The 24,994-nt window shown below is 48.6% G+C and overlaps 1 protein-coding gene across 5 annotated transcripts in view; it reads right to left on the bottom strand.

Moving 5' to 3' along the window:
* IFT43 (intraflagellar transport 43) overlaps positions 1-24,994 on the bottom strand; it is a 97,731-nt gene that overhangs the window by 8,807 nt on the left and 63,930 nt on the right. For 2 of the 5 annotated variants that reach the window (XM_004262263.3, XM_033409267.2), the window contains exons 4-9: positions 24,910-24,942; positions 24,213-24,259; positions 2,279-2,351; positions 1,953-2,028; positions 1,373-1,435; positions 753-1,241 (exon numbers count right to left, since the gene is read on the bottom strand). In XM_004262263.3, the coding sequence (XP_004262311.1) occupies positions 1,119-1,241; positions 1,373-1,435; positions 1,953-2,028; positions 2,279-2,351; positions 24,213-24,259; positions 24,910-24,942 (415 nt within the window). In that variant the 3' untranslated portion in view covers positions 753-1,118. The remainder of the gene's footprint in view (positions 1-752; positions 1,242-1,372; positions 1,436-1,952; positions 2,029-2,278; positions 2,352-24,212; positions 24,260-24,909; positions 24,943-24,994) is intronic. The other 3 variants (XM_049706836.1, XM_049706837.1, XM_033409212.2) reach the window with 2 other exon arrangements.

Below are 24,994 nucleotides of genomic sequence, written 5' to 3'. Positions count from 1 at the left end.
CACTGTAGTCAGAAAAAAATAACCCCCAGTGTGTTTCTGAAGTGTTGAGCCTCTTTGTTTTTCTGAATTTTAATGAAGGGCTTTCCAGGCAGGGTGAGAGCAGCATTCAGCACTCAGCACTCCCCACGGCCAGGAGTGGGGCTTGGTTAGTTGCCGCCAGACTGCGCGGGCCTGACCCAGAGTGGCATCTAGGAGAGGTGGGCGGGGAGACGTCCTGTCCTCAGATGAGATGTCTTGGGGAGTTAAGAGAAAAACAAAAACAAAAGATGTCTCTGTTTAGAAAAAGGACTGGGCTCTGCTCCAGATCTTGGCACATTTTGGAAACTGGCAGTAATGATGCTTGGGGGGAGCAACGGAGACAAACAGCTACACCTCCGCTGAAAGGTCAGCGGAGACCCAGGCTCCCTGAGAGAGTGTTTCTGTGGACGTCTCAGGGCTGCTGAGCTGGCCCCTGCTAATAAGAACCAGAAACAAGGCCCTGGGAACCTGTGGCAGAAAGGAAACATGTGCGTTGGAAGCCCCAGGCATGGGTTGCAGGAAGAGGGGGGAAAGGGGCGTGCTGTTAGAAGAGCCACCCACTGACGTGGGCAGTGGGTCATCTGATCGCGCCCACCGAAAGCTCGAAGGAGACAGCGCAACTTCACCAACATAACTGACTGTCCAAAGTGAGAAAGGCATGTGGCCAGGCCCTCCCCAGGACCCCAGCAGGCAGCCGCATGCCACCTCCCGTATCCCTGCGTCCAGGTGCTCACAGGTAGATGCTCCGGGGAGCTGCTGTGGCTTCTGTGAACTGAACGGCTTCCAGGAGCACCACCGCTTCTCCCCCTGAATCTAGCTTTCCCTCCCAAGCTTCAACGATGGGGAGACATGCCCTTCTTCACTCTTGACGAATCTTTCCAAGGGAGTGCTGGAAAGAAACGGAAGAGAGGGCTACAGAAAAAAGCAATTTCTTACAGTCGAACGATCCAATGCGGTCTACTGAAAATAGATATTTTTATTACAAAATAGTCCACATAAAAATTCTGAGCTGCTTGCAAGCTTCTTTAGTTTTAGGTTTATGGCCTGTGTCTCGAGTCCAAAGCAGAGGTGACCGTGTGCAGGGAGAGCGACCCCCGAGCTCAGGTGTGCGAGGGCTGCTGTCCCACGGGGTCCTCCTTGTCCGTCTGCAGCACATCCCACTCGCTGAGGAGCTCTGAGGACACCTCAGTGTACAGACGGTCCCAGTCCCAGCTGACGTCATCCTGCCGAGACAGGCATCGCGGGGTGAGCTGGGGGACGCCGTCCCCTCGGTCACAGCCAGCCTCCTGCCGAGGCCAGCCTCGGAGCCAGCTGTTCCCGGGAATGAGGGGCAGGCACTGCCGCCGCTACGTACCTCTCGAACCTCATGCTCCGGCGCCAGGACTTTGGTGAGGAGCTTCAGGTCGATCTCTCCATCCTGTGAATGGGCAGGGAAGAAAAAAGAAAAAAAAGGCAGGCTGTGCACCTCGGAGGCCTTCGGACAACGACCTCTGGCAAAGAGAGGGGGGCCAGGTTGAGCGTGGTGGAACTTCCCAAATCCAGAATGCCTTGCGAAATTGCAAATGCCTTGTGAAAGAGCAAAACTGTGGGTGGACCCCAATGCCACTGAGAACTGAGGGAACACCATGATGTCCTACAGGTTGGGCACTCCTTGGGGGAAGGTCAATACCAGGATGGCAGGCATGACAGCAGCATATCTACTGATGCCACGCGGGCAGCCAGGGAAGCAGGAAGGAGACTGGCCCTGGGAACGCTGGGATATGTTGGGTCCAGGGATGCTGTAATACCTGAGGATGATGTCTCTGGCAAAGGGACTGTTGCCCGGCAGCCTCAGAGACCCACGGAGGAGAGGCTGTAAGGCTTTGGAGAAACTGAGAACTCCCTACGGATGCTGCCTGGAGCCTGCTCCTCTGCACAGAAGCTGCCTCACTCACCAAGGTCTGAAAGGCTGCGTACTTCACGAGGTCATTATCCAGGTCACGGTAGGTCATCACCCGGTTGACCTGGATGCTGCAGGAAAGACGGAATGTGAGGAGGAACCACAGGCAGAACCAGTGCCAGGAGTGCTGCCGGGGCACCAACCCAGAGCCTCGTAGGCAGCTGGGAAGGACCAAAGTGGGGAGAAAACGTCTAATAAAATGGGAACCCTGGGATGGAGCCCATCCAGAGACATCTGGATGTCCCCTGGGGGGCAGCACCACTGGAGATGGTGTGTGGCATGGTCCCTGCCTCCTGCCAACTTCATATTAATTTAACATACCTGGGAGGGGCCGCCACCTGCAAAACAAAGTCTTCCTCCTGTACTTCTTCCAGGTCTGGAATAACAGGAATATCTGCAATGAGAGGAGAAGCCAAAAACGTCAGCAGCACGAATGGGGGATCTTGCCTGCTTCTCCACTGGCTACTTACCACCTTCAACGTGCCGGCCACAGTTAGGGCTACAGGCTTTGGGTAGAATGGACACAATGGTCTCTGGCCTCTAGGACCCCAGTCTAGGGCTGTGGAACTGAAGTAGAGGTGTGCATGGGAATCAAAGGTAGAACTTCAACAATTCCCAAATCTCAGGCTTTACCCCAGAACCTGCTGGACTAGAATCTCCTAGTGGGGTGGGGCTCAGGCGTCTGTATTTTTTCCTAAGATTTCTTGGGTGATCCTGACGTTTGCTCCAGGTTAGAAGCCACTGGCGTAGCTCTCTAAGGAGAAATGTAAAGAAATGAGAAGAAAGTCCCAGACAGCACTTGGGGAAGTGTTTTTATTAGAGGAGAGAAAAGAAAAGAGGAGCTGAATGAACCTGGCGTGGTCAGAGACAGAGGAAGTGGGAAAGCGTAGTGTCACGAGGTGGATGTCACCATGAGTGCACCTCCTCATGACCAAGGTTCACACCTGCATCAGCTCGTCCTAGTCTTTGCAAGGCCTGAGCCTGTATCTGAAGGTCACTTTACGCCTAATGATGTGACCTGGCTTCCCAGCAGTGTGTCCAGGATCAGAGTCTCCACTTACCGGGTCTAATATAATAAACAACACTGACTCTAAAGGTGACACTTCCCTTGCTGTCTCTTGGAGATTCTCCTCCTCTGAACTCTCCAATTGAGACAGACATACAAACATAGGAAGAGACATGAGGCCATTCCCTTTGTCAATCTAACAAAGTCATGCAAGTGGAGAAACAGAGAGACAGCACATCACTTAATTGTGGAAACTTGCTTATTATAGCAGAAAAATCGTCCATCTTCTCCTGGGGACAACCTAACACCTTAAAGAAGTACTGCCTTCTCTCAGTGAGTATCACTGACTGGTAGAGGGGCTTTCTTTGTTTTAACCAGTCTGCATAGAGAAAAAAAGAGATGGGGCAGAAAAAAAGGCCAAGCAGGGAGAGACGGTCCTGGAATTCCCAAACCAACTGCAAATATTAAAAGGAGGAAAAATTCCAGAGAGGAGAGAGCAGTGAAGACACCCTTCGTTTTTTTTTGTTTGTTTGTTTTGTTTTTTTTGCAGTACGCGGGCCTCTCACTGTTGTGGCCTCTCCGGTTGCGGAGCACAGGCTCCGGACGCGTAGGCTCAGCGGCCACGGCTCACGGGCCCAGCCGCTCCGCGGCATGTGGGATCTTCCCGGACCGAGGCATGAACCCGTGTCCCCTGCATCGGCAGGCGGACTCTCAGCCACTGCACCACCAGGGAAGCCCCCACCCTTCGTTTTTGCTTCCACGGACTAAATTTAAAAAAAAAAAAATTTTTTTTTTTTTAAGAGACGCAGAATCATTCCAAGAACAGCTGGGAAGACCCTTGCCACTTTCAGGCTATTCATTATTTAGACTTTGCGATGGTTCCAGTCAAGCTAAGCCCGAGTACATAAATGTCAGTTCCCAGCCTGGCGTCTTTATTATTGCTTCCAATGGGGGGGTTACAGATGCCGTACCTGGAAAGAGAGACAGAAAGCATGCAAGGGAGAGACGGAGACAGAGAAAATAAGACAGAGAGAAAGAGACAGGCAGAGAAAGAGAGTGATTAAAGGGATGAAAATAAAAAGAAAATGCTGATAGGGAAATAAAGAAGACACATACACCAGCCCCGAAATAATGAATCACATTCAGCAAGTCCTCTATCTAGAAAGACGCAGTGCAGAGCTTAGATGAGAATTAGAGATGGAGTTCTCTAATTTTCTATTTCTTATGCTAACAGAAATTCAGCTTGCTCGTCCCTGTTCACTCCGAGTGAAGAATACAGTCCATGTGAGGGCTGCTGATGGCACCGTCCCTGAGTCCAGGCCGAGAGGGCTCCTAGGCTGGCAGGACTGCACGGGCCCTGCAGTGGGGCAGGGCGGAAGCTGGCCGTGCCACGCGCCATCAGCAGTGTGACAGGTCCGGCGTGAGGCAGTTAGCTGCTCCTGGCTCTCCTCGGTGTGAGGCCCAGCCTGAGATGAATATTCAGAAGTTGGTAAGAAAATGCTCCCTGCTGTGCTCAGGGCTCAGGACGGGGTCTTCCCCAAGTCCCCTCTTGCTCTGCAATGTCAGCATTTGGGTCCTGTCAACTCTGCCCAGCTTCTCCCAGCTCTGAGGAGCTGCACTTCTGCCCACTATCCACTCTGAGTCCCCGTGGCTTCCCTGTTTGTCCCCACCCCCCTCCTCCAAATGCGCACGAAGGAGCGTGGGGCTGGCCCATCTGTGACAGAGCGGAGGTCAGCTCGGGCCTTGGCAAAGGGGCCGCTCAGAGCGGCACTGGCGGGGCTGGCCACACAGTGGGACTTCTCTCTAATTGGAAGCCTGGTGTCCAACAGAAACCGGTGAACTGCCTGAGCAGGACCAAGCCAGCGATGACAGCCAGGCCAAGGCAGGCTGGAGCGTTCCGGTGCAGTGACAGCTTGAGCCATCGCCGCAGAGCCTGGCCATCCAACTGCCGGCCCCAGTGGAACAGGTGGCCGTGGAGCAGGTTTCGGGCAAACTTCAAAGAACTTCCTAATTTTACAGTTTCTGATTTACAATCACAGACAAGTGCTTGCTTATGGATATATATAACATGTTCCCAGGAGTTTCTGTCCTCTTTCTCTCTTCCCTTCCGCCCACCCCTCTCTCTCATACACACACATGCAGGATGACCCAACCTAGAAAAAGAAAACGGGCTTGAGAAATCAATCCGCTTCTTCACAAAATTACCTGCGTGGAATGATCCGGCCCTGCCTGTAATCAGTGACGGCTACTTGACCTGCAAGCCTGAACCAGTGACCTAGTGTCTGATTCAGGGTGTCAAGCTTAACATTCAAAAGCAACAATTTTAATAGAGACAGTAAGAGGAACAAAGAAGTATGCTCTAGGACTATTGAAAAGCAGCCACTATTTAAAAAAATTCAATAATTATGTTAACTTTAGTTTCATTTTCTTCGATGCTGCTGATAATAAGAACATTAACAGAAACAATGGGTTACTTAAACATATGGGTAAGACTCCTGTCCAGTGGCTGAGACTGCAGGCACTGGAAGCATTCGAAGCCTGGCTCCCCCGTGTACTAGCTGTGAGGCTTCATCCTCTCTGTGCCTCAGTTTCTTCAGCTGTAAAACGGGGAACATAACTACACCCACCTCACAGGGTTGCTGTATTACATGCGATCATCTAAAATATCAAGCACTATGCTTAGTAAGTAATAAATATTCTATATTATTCTTATTCGTTTAACAGATAAAACATTGAGCATGGAGAGAAACTATATGGCTCTACCCTCATTTTCTCATTTAATCCTGCCCAGTTGTCACCATCTTCCAGATGAGAACACTGAGGCTCAGCAAGATGAAGTAGCTTGCGTGAAGTGAGTCATTAAGAATGGACAGAGCAGGCTTCCAGCTCCAGTTCAACTGCACCCCTCCCAAAAAGGCTGTCCCCACCCCTGCCCAGAGGCTTTCTTTGCAAAGGTCCAGTGACTTCAAAGACGCCTCTACTAGTGGAGACGTGAGACAACCGCCTATAGTTGGGACAGCTTTCGTTTTGCCTGCGACCGAGTGTCCTCTGTTCTCCGGTGTTTCTCTGTCTCCCAATAACCATAACTAAGGGAAGTCTCTCCCTCACCATATGGCCGACTGGCTACTTCCCTACAACAAGGCCAAATGGTGCAGAGAGAAAAATGGACCGACACTGGAGACCCGGTGGCTGCGTGGAGAAGGAGGGGAACGGACGCCTCGAACGGGCCCAGGAAAAGGGCCGGCGAGGCAATAAGGGCTGAGACGTCAGTGCCGCAGCAGCGGGTGCCCTCATCCTTCGTTTCAGCTCCCCCAGACAGCGCCCCCTGCTGACCAGTTACCCGCTGCTCTCTCCCAGCTCAGACTCCTTAACAAAACGGGCCTTCCCTGCTCTTTGCATTTGCTCCCAGCCTCTCATGTCAGCCATCTCACTTGCCTTTCACCTGCTTGTATCCCACGTGTTGCCCAATTAGCCACACTGTGGGGAAACTGCATTTGTTCACTTGTTCATTCGTTTATCCATTCATCCTTGAAGGGATGAATGGAGCAGCCCCTCTGTGAAAGGCACCGTGCTAGAGGTGCCAGTAACAACAGCAGATAAACCCGACATGGGCCCTGTCTTCCTGCAGCACCAGTGTAGTGGGAGATAGCAATAAACACAAATAAATGTGCTGCCTGTAAATGAAAACACACACTGTGAAGGGAGCTAACTGGACTCTGAGACCAAAATAACAGGGAGACCTAATGTTTTATTTTTAATGGCAAAAGTAATATCATATGTGGTAATAAATTCAAATGCTGTAGACAAGTTTAAGATGAAAAATGTCCTTTCCTTATATGAATCCCAGCCATCTCCCTAGAGGCGATCGCTATTAACCATTTCTCATATATGTTTACTGAAAAGAATTTCTGCATACACAGCACATATGTCCTTTTAAAATGTTTGCAAATGGCATCATGTTACGTATCCATTGTTTTACAACTTTTTTTTTTTTTTTTTTTGCGGTACGTGGGTCTCTCACTGTTGTGGCCTCTCCCGTTGCGGAGCACAGGCTCCGGACGCGCAGGCTCAGCGGCCATGGCTCACGGGCCCAGCTGCTCCGCGGCATGTGGGATCCTCCTGAACCGGGTCACGAACCCGTGTCCCCTGCATTGGCAGGCGGACTCTCAACCACTGCGCCACCAGGGAAGCCCCAACTTTTCTTTTTTTTAAAATTATTTTTTGGCTGTGCCATGCGGCATGCGGGATTTTAGTTCCCCGACCAGGGATTGAACCCATGCCCCCTGCAGCGGAAGCATGGAGTCTTAACCACTGGACCTCCAGGGAAGTCCTGCGACTTACTTTTATCTGTCCTTTTCAATGTACATGTGCATCTTATTCTTTTAAATGACCATCTAGTTTTCTATCAAATGGATGCTGCATAATGCCCTTAATTCAGTCCAGAGAGGATCTAATTCAGGATTTTGGGGGGGTGGAGTGTCGAGTTAGGGAAGGTCTCTGAACTAGGACAGGGCCACTGAAGGATAAGCAGGACTAAGCCAGGCAGGGGACAACGTGCACAAAGGCGCTAGGAGGTGAGGAGGAACTCACTAAAAGGGTGGCGTGGCTGGTGTGCAGGGCCCAGGAGAGAGCAGCTCGGGGCGAAGCAGGAGAGAGGGCGTCAGGTGCCAGGTGAGGAAGGACCTGCATCAACCGGCCAGGAGACGCCTGGGTGCCTACTATAGGCAAGACCTCTTTGGAGGCATATTAGGGGCAAACCAAGATGGACCCAGCATGGAAAAGTTGCAAAGGGAGGGTCTATACATTAAAAAAATGATGATAAATGAGCAGAATAAGGAAAATGCACATCCCTTCCTTTGTGAATCATCTTGGAACCCAACAGGCAGAATTCAGAGCTTCCTACTCTACCTTTCCACAATGCTGTATATTCAAGGACACAGGATGGACCTGATTACTTTGCTGTAGGTAGAGCAAGTGAAATTTGCCCTCGGCCTGCCTCCTAGATGCTGAACTAGTGGAGGGTGAAGACCACGTCCCAGTCACTTCTGCATTCCCAAAGATGGGCAAACTAAAGGACAACTGAACGGAACTGGATCAATAAATGCCCCTCAAATCTGCAAGTCACACACATGGATGGGCCATGTCCATCTTCTCTATATCATTCTAATTACAGTATAAGTGTTACTGAGTCCCAAGTTGCCTAGGCAGGATTCATTTCGCAAGAACAACCAAGAGCAATCCTTAGATACATCCTGGATTTGACGACATCACAACAGAGGCTTTGCCTCACTTGAGAGCTGCAAGGCCTCCTGGGAAGGGCCTGTGCATATACAAGAAACAATGGAGGAGTGGGGACAAAGTTACAGAGGAAGAGTCATCCAAATTGGGTCCATATGGACTGCTGGGCTTCCATCCTGAGGCTGGGTCACACTGCTCTTCACCCTGGGCTTCCTCTTGATCTCTAGCGTGCCCCACTCCACATGCCACCTTCAGAGAGCCCCCAGTAAAGGCTTGTTAATGAACAGCAACAGCAGTAAGAGCTAATTCCAAAGAGAGAGGTTGCCAAATGGAAAACTCATCAAGATACCAGCATACTAGCCTGCCAGATCTACCAACAAACCAACTACCAGATGAAACCACAGAAATAAATGAGGGGTGCTTAAATAAGTAATAGAAATAAATAATAGAAACATGTGGGAACACCAGTAGGATCAATTACAACTGGTTTCTAAGATGCGAGAAGCTGCCACTTGCCCTGAAATGCACACGTTGCCCGTAATACCATCACACCCGCACACTAAAATGCTAAGTACCCAGGGAAGTCCCAGAGGGATCCTTTTCTGCCCCTGTGGCTCGACAGCAAGAAGCCTGCCTGCCTCCTGCAGAGACCCTGGCCCCAGATCTCTGCAACGTATTTCATGATAGCCTGCCTTCACATCTAGCTGTTGTTGGCTTGTTTTGGTACAAGAACAGAAAGTGATTTCTTAGATCAGGCTCCGCTTGTAATGAGTACACCCTGAGCATTACTCAGGCTCTTTCCCTGGCGTGTAAATCTTCCTGCAGAGGAAGGAGAGAACGAAGGAGGCACCCTGATCCGGCCCTCGGTCCCACCCAGGCAAAGATGGCTCAGGCAGGGAACCCCTCCTCTCTGTGTCCCTTTTAGGTTCTACTCTTTGCTGATTTTCTTGGTTGGGGGTTTCTGAATGGAATTTTCTGGTCGTGGCCAGAAGGGTTTCTAGAGAGCTACATAAAGTCTCTTCTAACTCCAGCACTTTCTGACCTTGACGCCTTAGTAAACGATACCAGGGGCTGGCCTACCTTGTCAGGTTCCTCCGGGTGCTGAATGATGACATCTGCCCCTCTCACTTTACCCACTAACCGTGCCCCCCACTGCAGAGGCCCCATGCGGTCCCACACCATCTCTTCCCAGAGCTGTTCCCCCGCCCAGTGCCCTGGCCACAGCAGAGCACTCGTGGGCTGCTGAGGGCTCACGTCCACCCTGCATAATTCACAGCCACATTCAGTAACCCACCCGAAAGGGGCCTGGACACGCTGTGGAGGGACACCCCAAGAAGAGCAGTCCAGACAACCCCCAATGTTGCACTCAAAGTCAACAGACTCTCAGCAGAGCTCGTGAGCGAAAGGAAAGAATGTCCATGTTTCCAGGAGATTGCAACTTTACACCTGAGATCATTATAATTTTTCTCTGCAGCTGCAAAACTTTGTTTTACTGAATGCTGTTACCTTCTGCATCACGTATGGGGAATTTTAAACAGGCAAATGGAAGAAGGTCTGATTGAAGATGAAGTTAAATGAAAGAAATTGGTCTCATTTAGCACATGACAGGATTCATCTGTGTTCCCAAGTCCACTGAGGTGGCATCATGGGCGTTTCATATTCATGAGCTGCTGCGACACTGTGTCCCCTCATTTACAAAGAGCCGTGTTCAGCAAATTCTGTCCCTGTGGACACTCCATGCATTTCATGGTCTTGTCAGAGAGACATCAAACACTCCAGTAACCAAATACCAGAAAATGGCTTTAATTAGTGGATCTCAATCGTATAATTTTTTTTTCTAAGTGAAAAAATGGAGAATTTTTTTAAAGGGAGAAGAAAAGGGGAAAGTGGTAGGCAACAGGCTTCCAACACCCGAAGGAACAAGGGAAAGGGACGGTCTCAGAGGAGCTCCTGGGCCCCTGCACTCCCCGGACGCACGGGGGTTCTGGGGCAAAAATGCATCTGCAGGTCCCTGGCGGGTCTGCTTTATGAGGACCGATCCCCGGTGATTTCACCTGATCCGGCCAGGTCACTGGGAGGGGAGGAGTGAGGCAGCCATGGGAGAAGAGTCTGAAAACTGTGATGCTGCTGGCCAGAAGGTCCACTGCAGGGACCGAGAAACAGGACTGATCACGAGCAAAAGGTGCCCAAGCGGGTCCCTGAGGAAGCGAATGACAGGGGCAGGAAGATGTCCGTCCTGAGGCGCTGGCTTGGGTGGGGGGCGGTTTATCTATGTCCCGTACGTTGAGATGTCTCCATGCTCCTGCCAAACCCACCCCCTCCTCCTGCTGCTGGGGAAAGAGATCCCCGACCTCAGGAAGAACATCGAAAGAGCCGGTTGTTCCTCCCAGCCACCCACGCCGTGGCCACTCTCCTGGCTGACGACGGGCTGGACGGGAGGGCTTGGACTGAGTCCATTTCTGAGACAAGCCGGGCCTCAGGGGGTGTGGTGCCGGCTGGGTGGTGGGCAGACAGGAGGCTGTGCTGAGTGGTGACTTAGCTCGCGGTCTACTGTGGGTGTGCAGGCCCGGCCTCAGCATATTACCCACAGAGGGGTGGTGGCACTCTCCGGAAGGAGCATGAATGCAATCCCCTAGAATGCGATTTGCCCCATCACCCCACGCAGTCCACCAGGGGCTGTGGAAGAGTCAGTATTGACCGCGCAAAGGGTCGTCAGCCAGGACTGACCCTTTGGAGCAATTCAAAGGCAGTGCTCATGGGAGGCAAGCACGGCCCAACAGGGGTTCTCCATAGGGAAGGATCCTGTTCAGCCCAGGAGCCTGACACTGGGAGGACCCTGGTGTCACGCACTGGAGTGGTCTCTAGGGAACAATCGCACAGTGGTTACCAACAGTTGAAGGAAAAGAAGAACAATGAACAGGGATGCTCCCTGCCACCCCAAGAGCTCTCTGGGAGCTTCGTGGCAGTTCCAGCTTTGATCCGTAGAGATGTGTTAAGGACGAGGGGTGGTAAGCGACTTCAAAGGTGACGAGGAATGAAGTGGCTGGAAGGAATGGAAAGTGAGGAACTCTCCACTCTCTTCAATAAGGCCCAAGATCAGTGATATGGTATTAATGTGACAGAGAGCACCTTCTCAGAGCCGCCAGATATGCCTGGCTTCTGTGTTAGAAACCAGGCATATCTGATTCTATTTCATCCTCTCCGTGTTACGCTGAAAAAAACAAGACAAACTACCCTGCTTTTATTCTAAATCCTTAGGTTTTGTATTTTTTCCTTATATATATTTATTACAAAAATGCTCCTTTGATCAGTGCCAGCCGTGACTCCGCCACATACAGAATGCTTCTGAGCGGTTCCCTCCTCGCAAGGCCACTGCCGGTGACAGCCAGCTGGTTTTGATCACAGCCATTCCCAATCGGATTTTCATAAGACAGATGAGGAGTCTTACTGCTGCTCGCTCTCATCAGACGAGGGACAGAGGGGGAGGGGGCGGGTCCTGAGGGAACGGGCAACAGTCAAGGGCTGCCGGGCCTTTCTCTGTCCCTCCGCTGCAGCAAGTTTCAAAGGCATTTGCCTCGGGCACTTTTAAATGATGGTGTCTCAATTCTGTAATCATCTTTCAAGAGCTTCCTCTTAAAGGGTCTTTTAGGTAAACCCAGTCCATCAACCACACTTATGCACTCAGGAATCACATTCCCAGTATGTGTCCCCTCGCGTGTGTGTATACATACAGGCGAGTACACACATGCACACACCAAACATCTGGGCATTTTTAGAAAGCTGGGAGGACCTGAAGCTGGAAAGGAAGACCTACCAGTTGGCCATCTCAAGTTCGTCTCTCGCTAGGGTAAGAGGGTCCCCTATCACCGCTCCCCTGGATTTCTGCTATACCTAGGCTTTGTTATCTCGGGTTCTTCTTTAGAAACTAATCCCCGTGTGTTGGAAGGAAAGACTTCAATTGAGGTCTAAGTGATGCACTGAGTCCAACTTCAGATGAACAATCACGCCTGTCCCTTCCTGTCTCACCTAAGCACTATCTGACCGTCAGACTTCAAGATGAGCGAGGCATCACGGCCGTTTGCTTGGAGAGCACAGTCCCCAGGCCACAGCTTGCTGTGGTTTGGGTTACAAAGACTATTTGGAGCAACCCACAAATCCACCTGTCTTTTTTTTGTGTGTGGCAGAGAACGCCATGCCTCTTCTCTATACAGTCCCCGTCACTTGAAACAGATATCCTAAAGCACTGAGCCTCTCCTTCTAGTCACATAAAAATCTGAGTCTAAGATGTCCCTGGGCAATGGTTCTCATCAATATGGCCTCATCTCCTCTCTGCCCTCATCCACCACTCCTTTCACAGCTGTGCGGAGAAGTACCTGTGCCTCTCCCCAAAGCTGGACCAGAGCTCACCATCACATCTAGGACCATCTCACGAAACTAAACGGGATTGGCTTTGTCCTACCCTGATCCCGTCTTCCATATTCAACAGGGACAGAATCCAAGGAGTTACGGAATAAATACCCAGATCTCTACAACTATTTCAGGGAGATTTAACTCTCTTTACTTTTGTCAGTGCTTAATGTTGGATGATTTACTATTGACCACATTCCTCCAAACCGACTACAGCACGATGGAATGCTGACAGAGCTTTCTCTGTGTTCCTGGAGGAAGGTTAATACAACCTGCTTCCTTTACGATGCGCGTGCATGCGTGGTGCAGGACGTCTGTGTCATGCTCCCCACTCTTCCTCTTCAGACGGGGACATCCCAGTAAGCTGCTCACGTGAACAAAGAAAATGGAGTCCCAGAGAGGTCGCTGTCAACCACGTTTCGGGCAGAGCTGTTTGTGACGGAAAGCTTGAAAGGCTGGTGTGACCCAGAGATTGTAGGGGCCCACTAGGGGCCTAGAGCACTCTGTTCCAGCTCTGCCAGCAGAGCAGGAGGTCTGGTCAACGCTCTGGGCTGTGCTTTGCAGCTGGACCAGGGCGAGGTACGGAACAACTGAGGTGACAAAGCAGAACAACCAAAATGTGCTCCAAGCTTAACTCCATTTGCAGAAGCTCCCCTGACTCTCTGCCTCTTCAAGAGGCAAGAAGAGCGCAGCCAAACCAGTCTCTACTATGTGTGTTGAGCTAAGTCATTCCATCCCATCAGCTCCTAGATACCTACTCCATGATGGTGTATGCTTGTCCCACGGTAGGGGAATGGGACCCTGAATTACCTCCTGCAAAAAACAACAGCAAGTCAAAACAACTTTTCTTGCTTCATTAGAGAAACTTCTGGCAAGTCCCCTGTAACTCCTCTGGCATCTCACTCACTCTGGGGCCAAACCCACACTGGGGAGTAAAGAAGTTGCCCTTGGGGCCCCAAGAGTCTACATCTACTAGAGTTCATTTTTCTCTTGCTGCCAGGAATGTGGCCTTAACTGTCTATCAGGGAAGAACTGAACCCAGATTCCTGGTCCACAGAGCTGTACTAGAGGGTCCACCTGAGTAGGAGTAGGAAACCTGGGTCCCAGATCTGCCCCTGATTTGCTGACCATGTGCAGTTACTCGTCAACTTTTGTCCCAAGTTTCCTCATCACCAAAATGAGGTGCCTTCTATCTCTACGACATCCTTATTTCTAGGCTGTCCATTCTCATATACCTAGTGATAAAAAAAACCCAAAAACACCTGACTGTCATATTTGCCTATGGAAGTCTTTCCAAATGTCCCAGCCACAGACATGGCCTACAGGTAAAGCGCACCAAGTCTTTTGTTTAGAGAATCACTTTACAGAAAGTTTATTTTCTATACTAAAATGAACCTGCACAGAGTCTACCTGTGGCCCATGATGATCTCAGCTCAGTATTGGCACCATGATCCAACACCCCTGGCTGGGGCTCTTTGACGTTCCATGCAGTCTTTTGAGTGTCCCAAGTCTCTGTGATGTCAGTTTGTTCCCTCAGCTGTGTCTCAAAGCATTGCGCTGGTGGGAGAGCTCCAGCCATAGCCCGCCACAGCCCAGGGAGTGCCCTGCGGGGTCTCTGTTCTTCCAAACTTCCCATACTCCCCACTACTCACCCTGACACCTGCACAAGCCCAGTGACACTCCTTCCTCTCCCCTTAAAATAGGCTCTCCTCTCCAAAGGACCCAGGAGAGAATTCATTATCTAAAAGCAATCCCAATGGATTTGATAGAAAAGAAAACATAACATGAAGGAGAGGCGTGGTCCAACCTGAAGACTCTGCTTCGTGTCGCAGAGCCCTAAAGACCTAGTCTCTCTGGCTTTTCTCTGCTCAGCCTGGATGTTGCTGCCAAGACTTCACGGAGAAAGGATCAGCAGAGCTGAGGACAGGGGCCAGTGGGTTAATCTGAGAGTCAGGAAAGGATAACAAATCTGCAACAGGGCAGTGGGACTATGAGTGGAGGCAAGCTTCCTGGATAAGCAGGCTTGAGAAACGAACCTAACACTTTGAGAGCAAAGACGAAGGTGGTGAGAACAGGTGATCGTGAGTCACAAAGGCCATGTCCCAACTCCAGCTCCATCACTTACTAGCAGTGATGTCCTGGAGCAGCTCATGCTGGCTAAAAATTTTAGGAATTTCGCATGCAGGTTGTTAAACATAAACATCATTAAAGATTAAATTATACATCCTTATAATTAAATAAATTATATTAAAAACAAAGGTAATACTCAAAACTCACCACTTCCTAAATTTTACTACATTTTACTTTGCCTATGCTCTTGAAATTATTTACATCCAATGTACCTGTATGATGGAAACATACTGGTGTGCTACCGTCCATCTCTTCCCAGTTCTGTGGTCACTGATGTCATGCTGGGAGCTTGAAAACAGCCCTCATGGGAGCATTTACACCACAGAAATCGGCAAACTCTACCAATGAGGACTTTTTCTCCCCCAGAGAGCTGGTTGTTAAATATTTCCCAGCACATCATTGCTTACTAGCCATGTGACCTCTGTGAGCTACTAAACATCACAAAACTTCAATTTCTTCTTCTGTAAAAGGGTGATGATCACAGTGTCTCTTCATAGAAATGTTGTGAGGATTAACTGAAATATTGCAGGTAAAGCAGCACAGGGCCTGGCTCTTGGTAAACACTTACAAACATTGATTATCAATACCATTTCCTATAAGAAGGACTTCTTTTTCAAATTTCATACCCAGTATCTTATAAACAGAATGAAGCTTAACAAGGCACAGAGAGGGAGGCAAAGGAACTAGGTTTGGGTACTACCTAATAAGTCCAGTGTGCTGCAGTAAGCTTAAGGAAGGGAATGCCAACATAACGGAACATTCATACTAAGCAAGAGAAAAGAATTGAGATATCAGGGTTCCAATTTATCTGCACTTAAAGAATTCTTTCCACTTTCTCTTTCTCCACATTAAAACTGCTTGGGCCAATAGTGACTGCTGCTTGCAGGAGAACGGATGAAGGATAGGGTGGAAGGATTAAGCAGGCAATGAGAAAGAGCCCAAAAGAGAGTTAGAAAGCCCGGAGACAGAGATGAACGGGGAGAGGGGCGACAAAGCGATATCCCACTACATATAGCATTTTTCTAATTCCACTGACAGTCTAGCATCTCACATCTCATCCAGCCTCATTGCTTGGCTGTGTTCAGCCACTTTTACCTATTTTCCCTGTTGACATGGATAGAAAATTGAGCAATTACCCTTAAATTTGGAGCTCTCAGATCATCCAGATTGCTACACTTGCAGAATTAAGTCCCCAATTGCCCCTGGCTAGAAGTGGCTCAACTCAGCCTGTCCTTTAGGAATTTCACACTTTTGGGTTGGCCATAGGATTTATCACTCCTAAGGTTTTAAGGTATTCGATTCTGTCACACCTGGACCCCAGGATGCAAAGAGCACAGCCCTCTCCAGTGGGGAGGTGGCATGCCCCAGAGGCACTGGGAGATGCCAGGAAGAGGGAGTTATAATTCCACCCACAGTCCTGGGTTACACCAAGATGCGATGGTTATAGGCAAGAAAGAGCTAATCCTTTTTTTTAAGCTCCTGTTTTCAGAGACTTTCCACTTTTTTAAAGCCATTATTTGGGGGGCTCACAAGTTCTTTCTTAATTTGACTTTACCTCAGAGATAAACTTTTTGAAAGTTGAGTCCACATCTAATTGTGTTTTAAGAGATGATCTCAGTCTGAATACTGTTTACCTTTTTTAAACACAAAGAATTTCTTTTCTCCCATTTGTGTGCCTCTCAGTGCCCCTTTTGAAGTTTCACTTTCCATCCAGAGTTCACTTTCTGAGAGCTGGATTTTAGAGCCGGAAGAGACCAAACAGGCCTGGAAACACTTCTGGCGTCAGAGACATGACAGGACTTTGTGCCTCCTGTCTCCTCTACCAGGGTCCTCCCAACCCCCAGCCTCCACACTCCTTTCGCTGGCAAGCAATTATTTATTTTTGGCCATGCCACGTGGCACGCGGGATCTTAGTTCCCCGACCAGGGATCAAACCTGTTGCCCCCTGCATTGGGAGCACGGAGTCTTAACCACTGGACCACCAGGGAAGTCCCTGCTGGCAACTTCTACTCTTCCTTCAAGTCGAAGTTTGAAAGTCACTTCCTCAGAGTGGCCCTCCCTCAGTTCCCAACCCCAAACAGGTCTCCACGTCATTCTCCCTCATGGCACTCCAGACTCCTCCCTCAGTGGACTCAACTGCAATTTGTCCTTACTTATTTAGTGTGTGACTGTTTGATTAGTCCCCATATCCCCGACTAGACTGTAAGCTGTATGAGGGCAAGGACTAAGAATGGTTTGTACACCATCATGTTCCCAGTGCCCAGCTCCAAGCATCACACATAGCAGGTATTCAACAAATGGTGGTTAAAGGAATGAGTGAATGAATGACTTGCCCAATGTCACCTGTAGAGACTGGGTTCACTCCTATTCCAGATCCAATGTTCTTTCTCTAACATACAACCTTCCGTGACAAAAGAAGTCTGAAGGCCTAGGGCAAACTAGAAACTTGATTCCAAGAATAGGAATGGATAATTAAGCCACTAAAGGAAAGATCCGCTTTGCCATCCTACAATTTTGGGACCCTGAGGTCATTCGGGGGCTCTGGCTGTCCATTATTCTTAGCTGTTCTCCAGAACCACGAATCCCAACTTCCCTGAAGCACGGTGTCAGCTCTAGCTGTGAGCAAATCTACCTAGAATCAGCAAATTAGATGACTGGCAATCTTTAACCTTCATGAAAGGCAGTTTATGTGGGGATGTTGACTATCTGTAGTTGAGAATGGACCAGAATCAGGGCTTAACTCTGCAGAAGCAGCTTCCCTCCTGGTTATGGTGAATGAACCCCTTATTCATCCTCAACGTGGAGTCGCTCCTCATGCCAGGCAACTTATCTTGGAAGGCTGTGCACGTGTTTCTCTGCCTAACCTAATCCTATTCAGCCTTTAGGACCCAGGCAAGTTCTTCCTTCTTCCTGAAGGGCCCTCAGCCTACAGGGATCACTTCCTCTTCTGACCTCACAGCCCTTAATAACATAAATCACCAATATAGCAACAACTACTTGCTACCTTTGTCACTCAGTACACTGCTGTCTAAGCTATTTAACCCTTGTAATGCTTTCCATCTTTCATGGTTTGTCTCCCCAACAAAGTCCTGTGTTCCCCTAGAGGAGAGCCCTCCAATGTCTTAGGAAGGATTTGCAAATCCCTTCCCAAAGCCCTAATCCAACTTGCAGATGCATTTTGTCCTGTTCATAAAGTGATATTTTAAAATTCTGTCATTTTTTGAAATCTGCATTTGAAAACTTTCAGGTCATGCCATCTCCCCTCCAAGCTCACCACAGGCCCCACCATTCTTTACAGTTGAACACTTCTGCTGTTTCAAGTGTTTATATTACCTGCCTGGCCCCTAAAAACATTTGAGCTCAGCATGCCTTGGTCTTGCAAACAGTCCCGCTGCCAATACATTCCGGTTAACCAACAGATCCCCCAAACCACCCCTACACGGCACTCACTCTTCGCTTCTCGTTCAAAAAACACACCCGATCTCAACAGCTCCTTCCTTCTTCTGTTTTTCTGTTCTCTTCCCTCGGAAGCCTGAGGGGTCAATGGATGGGAGGAAGTGCTTCTCTTCTCTCCCTCGGCTTCTTCCCCAGGGAAGAAGAAGCACCATGTATCAAGAGTGATCCAGGGAGGCTGAATGCTGAGAAATATATCTCGAGAGACATGGCTTCTCAAAGTCTTCTATAAAAGAAGAGGAGGAAAGATAGGCTTCCCTGGTGGCGCAGTGGTTGAGAGTCTGCCTGCCGATGCAGGGGCACGGGTTCGTGGCCCGGTCTGGGAAGATCCCACATGCCGCGGAGCGGCTGGGCCCGTGAGCCATGGCCGCTGAGCCTGCACGTCCGGAGCCTGTGCTCCTCAACGGGAGAGGCCCACGTACCGCAAACAAAACAAAACAAAAACAAAACAAAAACAGAAGAGGAGGAAAGAAGAGCGGGCATTTCTCACTAGGTCAGAGAATCCTGGAGGGCACGGGCTGTCTCACTCATCCCCATCGGCATGGGAGCAGCACGAGCCACAGGAGGTGCTGCATGAAGACCCCCTGGCTCTCCTCAGTGGAACTCACCTCCAAGGCGCTGGGAGGAGGCCCTGGACCGTGGCTTCTCATCTCTGTTCCTGGAGATTCATCTTCTCCTTTGAGATGACTCATCAACTGCCCACCCCCACCAAGTACCAGAAGACGAGCAGTCCCTTCCCAGGTGAGAATACTCCTCACTAATGACCTCAAGGAACTGGATGTGATTTTATTAAGGGAACCAGCAGGTTCCCTCACAGGTGCCCAGAGATCTGTTTAATGTCACTGCTGAATGAGCGTCCATGGATGGTTCAGGGCAATCATTTCGTGGAGTCTCCCCACCCACTGGTTATTCTAAGTTCAAAGGAGCAGCCTTAACTAGCCAACCAAGTAATTCCCTGAGCAAAGATAATTCTAGAAACTAGTTATATGTAACATATGATTCCTATTGCATAATGGATTCTAAACATTCACATACAGTGAAATGGACTAAGTCGACTGTGAAGTGGAACATATGAACTGATTTTCCACTACTGGACTCAGGCATAACTGCATGGAAAACAGATTTATGCCAGGGAAGAGGCATACCTCCTAGAAGGTAACATCAAGTGCACTCTGACAAGAAAGGCTTTTATGCGTCAAACCTCTGGAGCCAAAATTAAGGCCAATTCACAAATTTCACATTCCAAGTTTGGGAAGGGGAAAAGAATAGTAGGGGTATTCTCTGAAAACAGTATCTTTCTTCTCCCCTTCCTTAATGAAATTGTATTAAGCCTCCCGTCAGTAATGCCAGCACTCTATCTTACACACCTGGGAACTGACATGGACACAACCAACCTGTGCAAGGAGATGCCAGCACAGCGGAGGGTCGCACCATTGTTACAGCTCAGAGGCCAAGAGCAAGGACGCTGGAGCCAAGACCTGCATTCAAAGCCCGGTGCTGAGCTATGCTGCGTTAGTAATAGAGTGGTGAGCACAGCTGCCTTCCAAATCCTGATGTTGTCATTTACTAGCTGTGTGACTTTTGGCAAGGTTACCTTTCTTTGCCTTAGTCTGCTCATCTTTAAAATGGGGATAACGAACAACTGAAATGTCCTTTAACAGGTGACTAGATAACCAAAATGTGCTATGTCCATATATTAGCAATAAAAATGAACAGGGTAATGATACATGCAACCAGCTGGATGCATCTCAAAACCATTCCAGTGAGCGGGAGAAGCCAAACACAGAAGCGTACATACATATGATTCAATGTGTATAAAATTCTAGAAACTACAAACCACTCTATCTTGACAAAAAAACAGATCATAGCTGCCTGGAGGGGCAGAGGAAGGGTGGACTGGCAAGTGGCATGAGAAACTTCTGGGGGTGATGGAAATGTTTTGTATATTGATGGTGGTGGAGATTTAACTGGGTATATACATGTATAAAAATTCACACTGTGTACTTTTAATGGATGCAGTCTACTGTATGCAAATTAGAACTCAATAAAACTGATTTAAAGGAACTTTCCCATAGATTTGTTTTGTGAATTAAATGAGAAAAAAGAAGTACTACACAACGCGGTAAATGTTTGGTAATACTGGTGATGGCAGTGATGCTGGTGGACACCACAGTATGACAGCAGAGTGTTTGTTCCCTTGAGAGTCAGAAGATCAGAGCTTCCCTTTGAGTCCTGAGATTCTGTATAATAATCTGTAAAGCTCAATCTCTTAACACGTCAAATGGCAGGTTTGGACAAGGTGGCCTATAGAGTTGCTTAAAACTGCATCAATTTGGGACTTCCCTGGTGGCGCAGTGGTTAAGAATCCTCCTGCCAATGCAAGGGACACGGGTTTGATCCCTGGTCTGGGAAGATCCCACATGCCGCAGAGCAACTAAGCCCGTGCGCCACAACTACGGAGCCTGCGCTCTAGAGCCCGCAGGCCACAGCTACTGAGCACACGTGCTGCAACTACTGAAGTCCGCGCACCTAGAGCCTGTGCTCCGCAACAAGAGAAGCCACCGCGATGAGAAGCCCAAGCACCGCAACGAAGAGCAGTCGCTGCTCGCCACAACTAGAGAAAGTCCGTGCGTAGCAATGAAGACCCAACACAGCCAAAAATAAACAAATAAATAAATAAATTTACAAAAAAAACCCCTGCAACAATTTGATTCTAACGTGATGATGTCACAATGGCGGCCAGCACAACCTTCTAATAATGCATTTGTGATGTGTGTAAACTTCAGTATTCAGAGGGTTTTGCTGTAATATTTAACAGGTACTCCTTGAAATGGAGCATGTTCACACACTGAAAAAAATGGAGAAGGTGGGATTTCAGAGGTCCTTGGAGGGGAGCTGGAAAGAGGTCCAAGGTGGGGTGGGGAGAGGTGTGGAGAAAAGTCCCAGTTGAATAGACCTTCTGTAGACCATGAATTGAACGAGCACCTCAGATTCATCAGCATCACAATTTCCAAGCACACTGCGCCTTAAGCACCAAACAGCTCTGTTCATGTCTGGCAGGGACCTGCCTCCTTGAGTCCAGGGAACATCCTCCTGGGTGGTTGCCCTGCTGCCCTATGCAACCAATGGCTGAAGCAACAGAGCGTTTGTGAGGACAGGCCAACCCAAAGGGTGGCAGTAGCCACCGATCACTGATCATCACAGCTGCCAGTGTAGCACTGGCAGAGGACATCCTAGGAACACATCTGGGAAAGCAGACTCTGGTAAAAGAAGTGCAGGATACCTTGTTGAACAGGGCCGCTGGGAATTATTAGTGGGTGGAGAAGTTTGGCAGCTGAGAGGAATTTAGTGAGCAGAGCTAAGGAGGAATATCTGGCAAAAAGAAATGAGCTTGTCAATAAGAGATAATGGAAAAGCGAAGTGCTGAAGAACGATGGGAGCAGCGGGCCCAGGAGCTCTTACTAACTCCTAGAGTGCAGGCTGAATTCCTGACCTCCAGAGACTCCCTTTCTACCTTCAAACCCCTTTGGAAGGAGATGAGGCAGAAGTACTCTTGCACACAACTCCCCCTCCAGTCTTCAATCCTGGCTTTGGAGGCACTACAGCAGGGTTGTCAAACTTCAATGTGCGAAATATTTATCCAGGGAGCTTACTTAAATTAATGCAGATCCCTGGGCCCCAAACTCCAGCTTCTGTTTTGTGGGTGGCCTGGGAATCTGTATTTTAACCACCATCCCAGAATATTTCACGATTGTCCTATATGACCCTCGCCCTAATCCTGTGAGGTAGCTAAGGCAAGAGAACCATCCATGTTCTACAGATTTAATTCTCTCCTCCACTCTGTAGTTGCAAGCAAAGGTTATTTAATAGAAGGCTTTGGGACTCCACTTCTCGCCATGAGAGAATAACTGTTACCAGACTTGCCTTCCGGCTATAAACAATTAGAAAACTGGAAAAAATACAAGATACAACTGTTTTCACACAGAAAACACAGAACTGTGATCCCCAAGGGAAGGGAAACAAATGAAGTGGGCCCTGCAGTCACCCTGGCTTCTGCCTGAGATGCTTCCTGGACACTGGCACAGGGGTGGGGAACCCCAAGTGGAGCATGGGGAGGGAGGTCTGGCTGAGCTGAGGAGACAGAGGTCAAAGTTTAGGGGGCTAAGGCAGCTGGAATTTGAGAAGCCACCTAGGTGTTCATCAGTAGATGAATGGATAAGAAAGATACGGTATATATATATATATACAGTGGAATATTACTCAGCCATGAAAAAAAGGAAATCTTGCCGTTTGCAGCAACATGGATGGACCCGGAGGGCATTATGCTGAGTGAGATAAGTCAGACAGAGGAAGACAAGCACCTTATGATCTCACTTATGTGCAGAATTTAAACACCAAAACAAACACAAAACAAAAACTGACTCACAGATACAGAGAATAAACAGGTGATTGCCAGAGCAGGGGTGGGTGAGGTGAAATAGGGAAAGAGGATTAAGAGGTACAAACTTCCAGTTATAAAATAAATAAGCCACAGGGAAGTAATATACAGACAGCATAAGGAATATGGTCAATAAAACTGCAATAACTTGTATGGGGACAGATAGATTTATCATGAAGATCATTTCATTAATGTATGCAAATGTCAAATCAGTACATAGTACACCTGATCCAGCATAATGTTGTACATCAACTATATTTCAATTTAAAAAAAAGAAAAGAAACAATGGCTACAATTATCTGTATCTGATGAAAACCATAAATGCACAGACTCAAGAAGTTCAAGTAGGATAAACACAAAGTAAACCACAACAAGGCCCATCATAACCAAACTGCTGAGAATAACAAATAAGGAGAAATAAGTCTTAAAAGCAGGAGAAAAAGATATACTGCATACAGGGGAACAAACATAAGGAGGACCACTGAGCTCTCCTCAGACACAGTGCAAGCTAGAGGACAATGAACTAAGTATCTAAAATGCTCAAAGGAAAAACAGAGTTGCCAGCCCAGACTTCTGTATCTGGTGAAAAGTAAAGACATTTTCCGACAAACAAGGCTGAGACAATTTGTTGCCAGAGGACCTGCTCTACAAAAAAGATGTTAAATGAAGCGCTTCAGGCACAAGGGAAATGATACAAGATGGAAACTGAATTCTGCACAAAGGAATAGTGTGGAAATGGTAAATATGTGGGTTAAAAAAGAGGCTTTGATCATTTAGGTCTTGAAGATAACCTCCACTCTAGTAGGTTTCTTGTAAAAGTACACACAAACTTTACCTTTTCTCTTGAGTTTCTGAACACAGGTTTCAGCTGTGACATGGCTGCTGGACATGTAAGTGCTGTTTCTCCCTCATTTACAATGTCAGCCTTTAACTGGCTACTGTGTGTCGTGCATGAGAGATGCAAAGATAACTAAGACACAGTGTCCACTATCAAGGAGCTTAGAGCCTGGCTGGAAGAACAATCAAGCCAATAAAGAATTGAAGTGTGATAATCACTTAGCTCTGTGACCATGGGCAACTTAACTTCTCTGTACTTTAGTCTCCTTAACTATAAAATGGGGATAATAATAGTACTGCCTCATAGGGTTGTTGTGAAATGAAACGCTTTAACATCTATAAAGTGGTGGGACAGTGCCTGAGATATAATAAACACCTGATAAGTATTAGCTATTGTTGCCATGGTGGTGTGTTACAATGGAAGTTTGCCCAGGAGGTTGCCGGTACAGAGAAAGAACATCAGACTCAGAGAAAGGCTGGGATGGAAGGGAAGACATTTCAGAGGAGGTGATGCTTCCAGCTGAGTTTTGAAGGACAAAGAGGATTAGTGGATAAAGAAGAAGGTGGGGTATTCTAGGCAGGGGCAGTAGCACTTAGCAAGGCGCAGAGATGCAAAACAAAAGGCTAGCATGAGGCCACCGGGGATGTTTCCAGTAAGCCTGCAGCAAATGGCGCCTTAACTGTAGCTCAGGAAATGCTCTGGGACGTCTCTGGAAGCCCTTCTGACTTCCCCAAGGACATCTTACCTCCTCCATCATCTGATCCATCCAGGCTCTGCTGTCTGAGGCGGTGACTGCCCCCAAAAGGAAGGAAAGGAAAGCAGAAAGTGAAAACCCTATATTGTCATTGCTTCCATTCTTTCTCCCAGATGAAAATGCTTCTGGACCCACTCCCTCCACCAACTTGGTCAGACTTGATTTGGTAGCTGGTCTGCCACGTACGGCCACACGAGCCATGGGGTGCTACGTCCCACAGGCAGCGTCACCCCGACCAGGACGGGATGCTCCATCCACCCCGCAGCTATGAGATCCATGGCCCTACCTTCCCATTCCATCTTTACCCAGAAACCTTCCTTCTTTCTTTTTGATATAAGTCTTAGGAGAAGGGGCTAGGTTTAGAAGGCTGGAGTTGCTTCTGCCCATCTGCATCAGTAAAGCAGAACCCATGGGTCAGTACTCTTGATACCTGAACATACAATTCTAAAAACCACGCAGCGGGAGATACGACATGAGCATCAATGCCAGAGTCCAGCCCTTCAGCTGAGGGAGCCGCATTAACCGAACCCTTGACTAGTGTTACTAACTCCAGCCCCAGCCCATGGCCAACTTCCTGCTGTCTGTCTTTGAATGCTGTGTTCAATAAAGGCTGAACAGATGAGGACCACCCAGACTGCACTGTTGACTATGGTCACCACAGGATGTTGTAAGAATACTGGAAACATACTCTTCTATCTCTTCAGAAGCCCTCCTTCCTGACCTGAAAAAAAGAGAGACAAGGTTTATGAGAACCCTCTAGTCTCCTGCGCTGA

The sequence above is a fragment of the Orcinus orca genome, chromosome 2 (assembly GCF_937001465.1).
Source record: "Orcinus orca chromosome 2, mOrcOrc1.1, whole genome shotgun sequence".
Taxonomy (NCBI): domain Eukaryota; kingdom Metazoa; phylum Chordata; class Mammalia; order Artiodactyla; family Delphinidae; genus Orcinus; species Orcinus orca.
The sequence above is the reverse complement of the archived record's forward strand: the minus strand, read 5'-3'. Positions and strand labels throughout refer to the sequence as shown.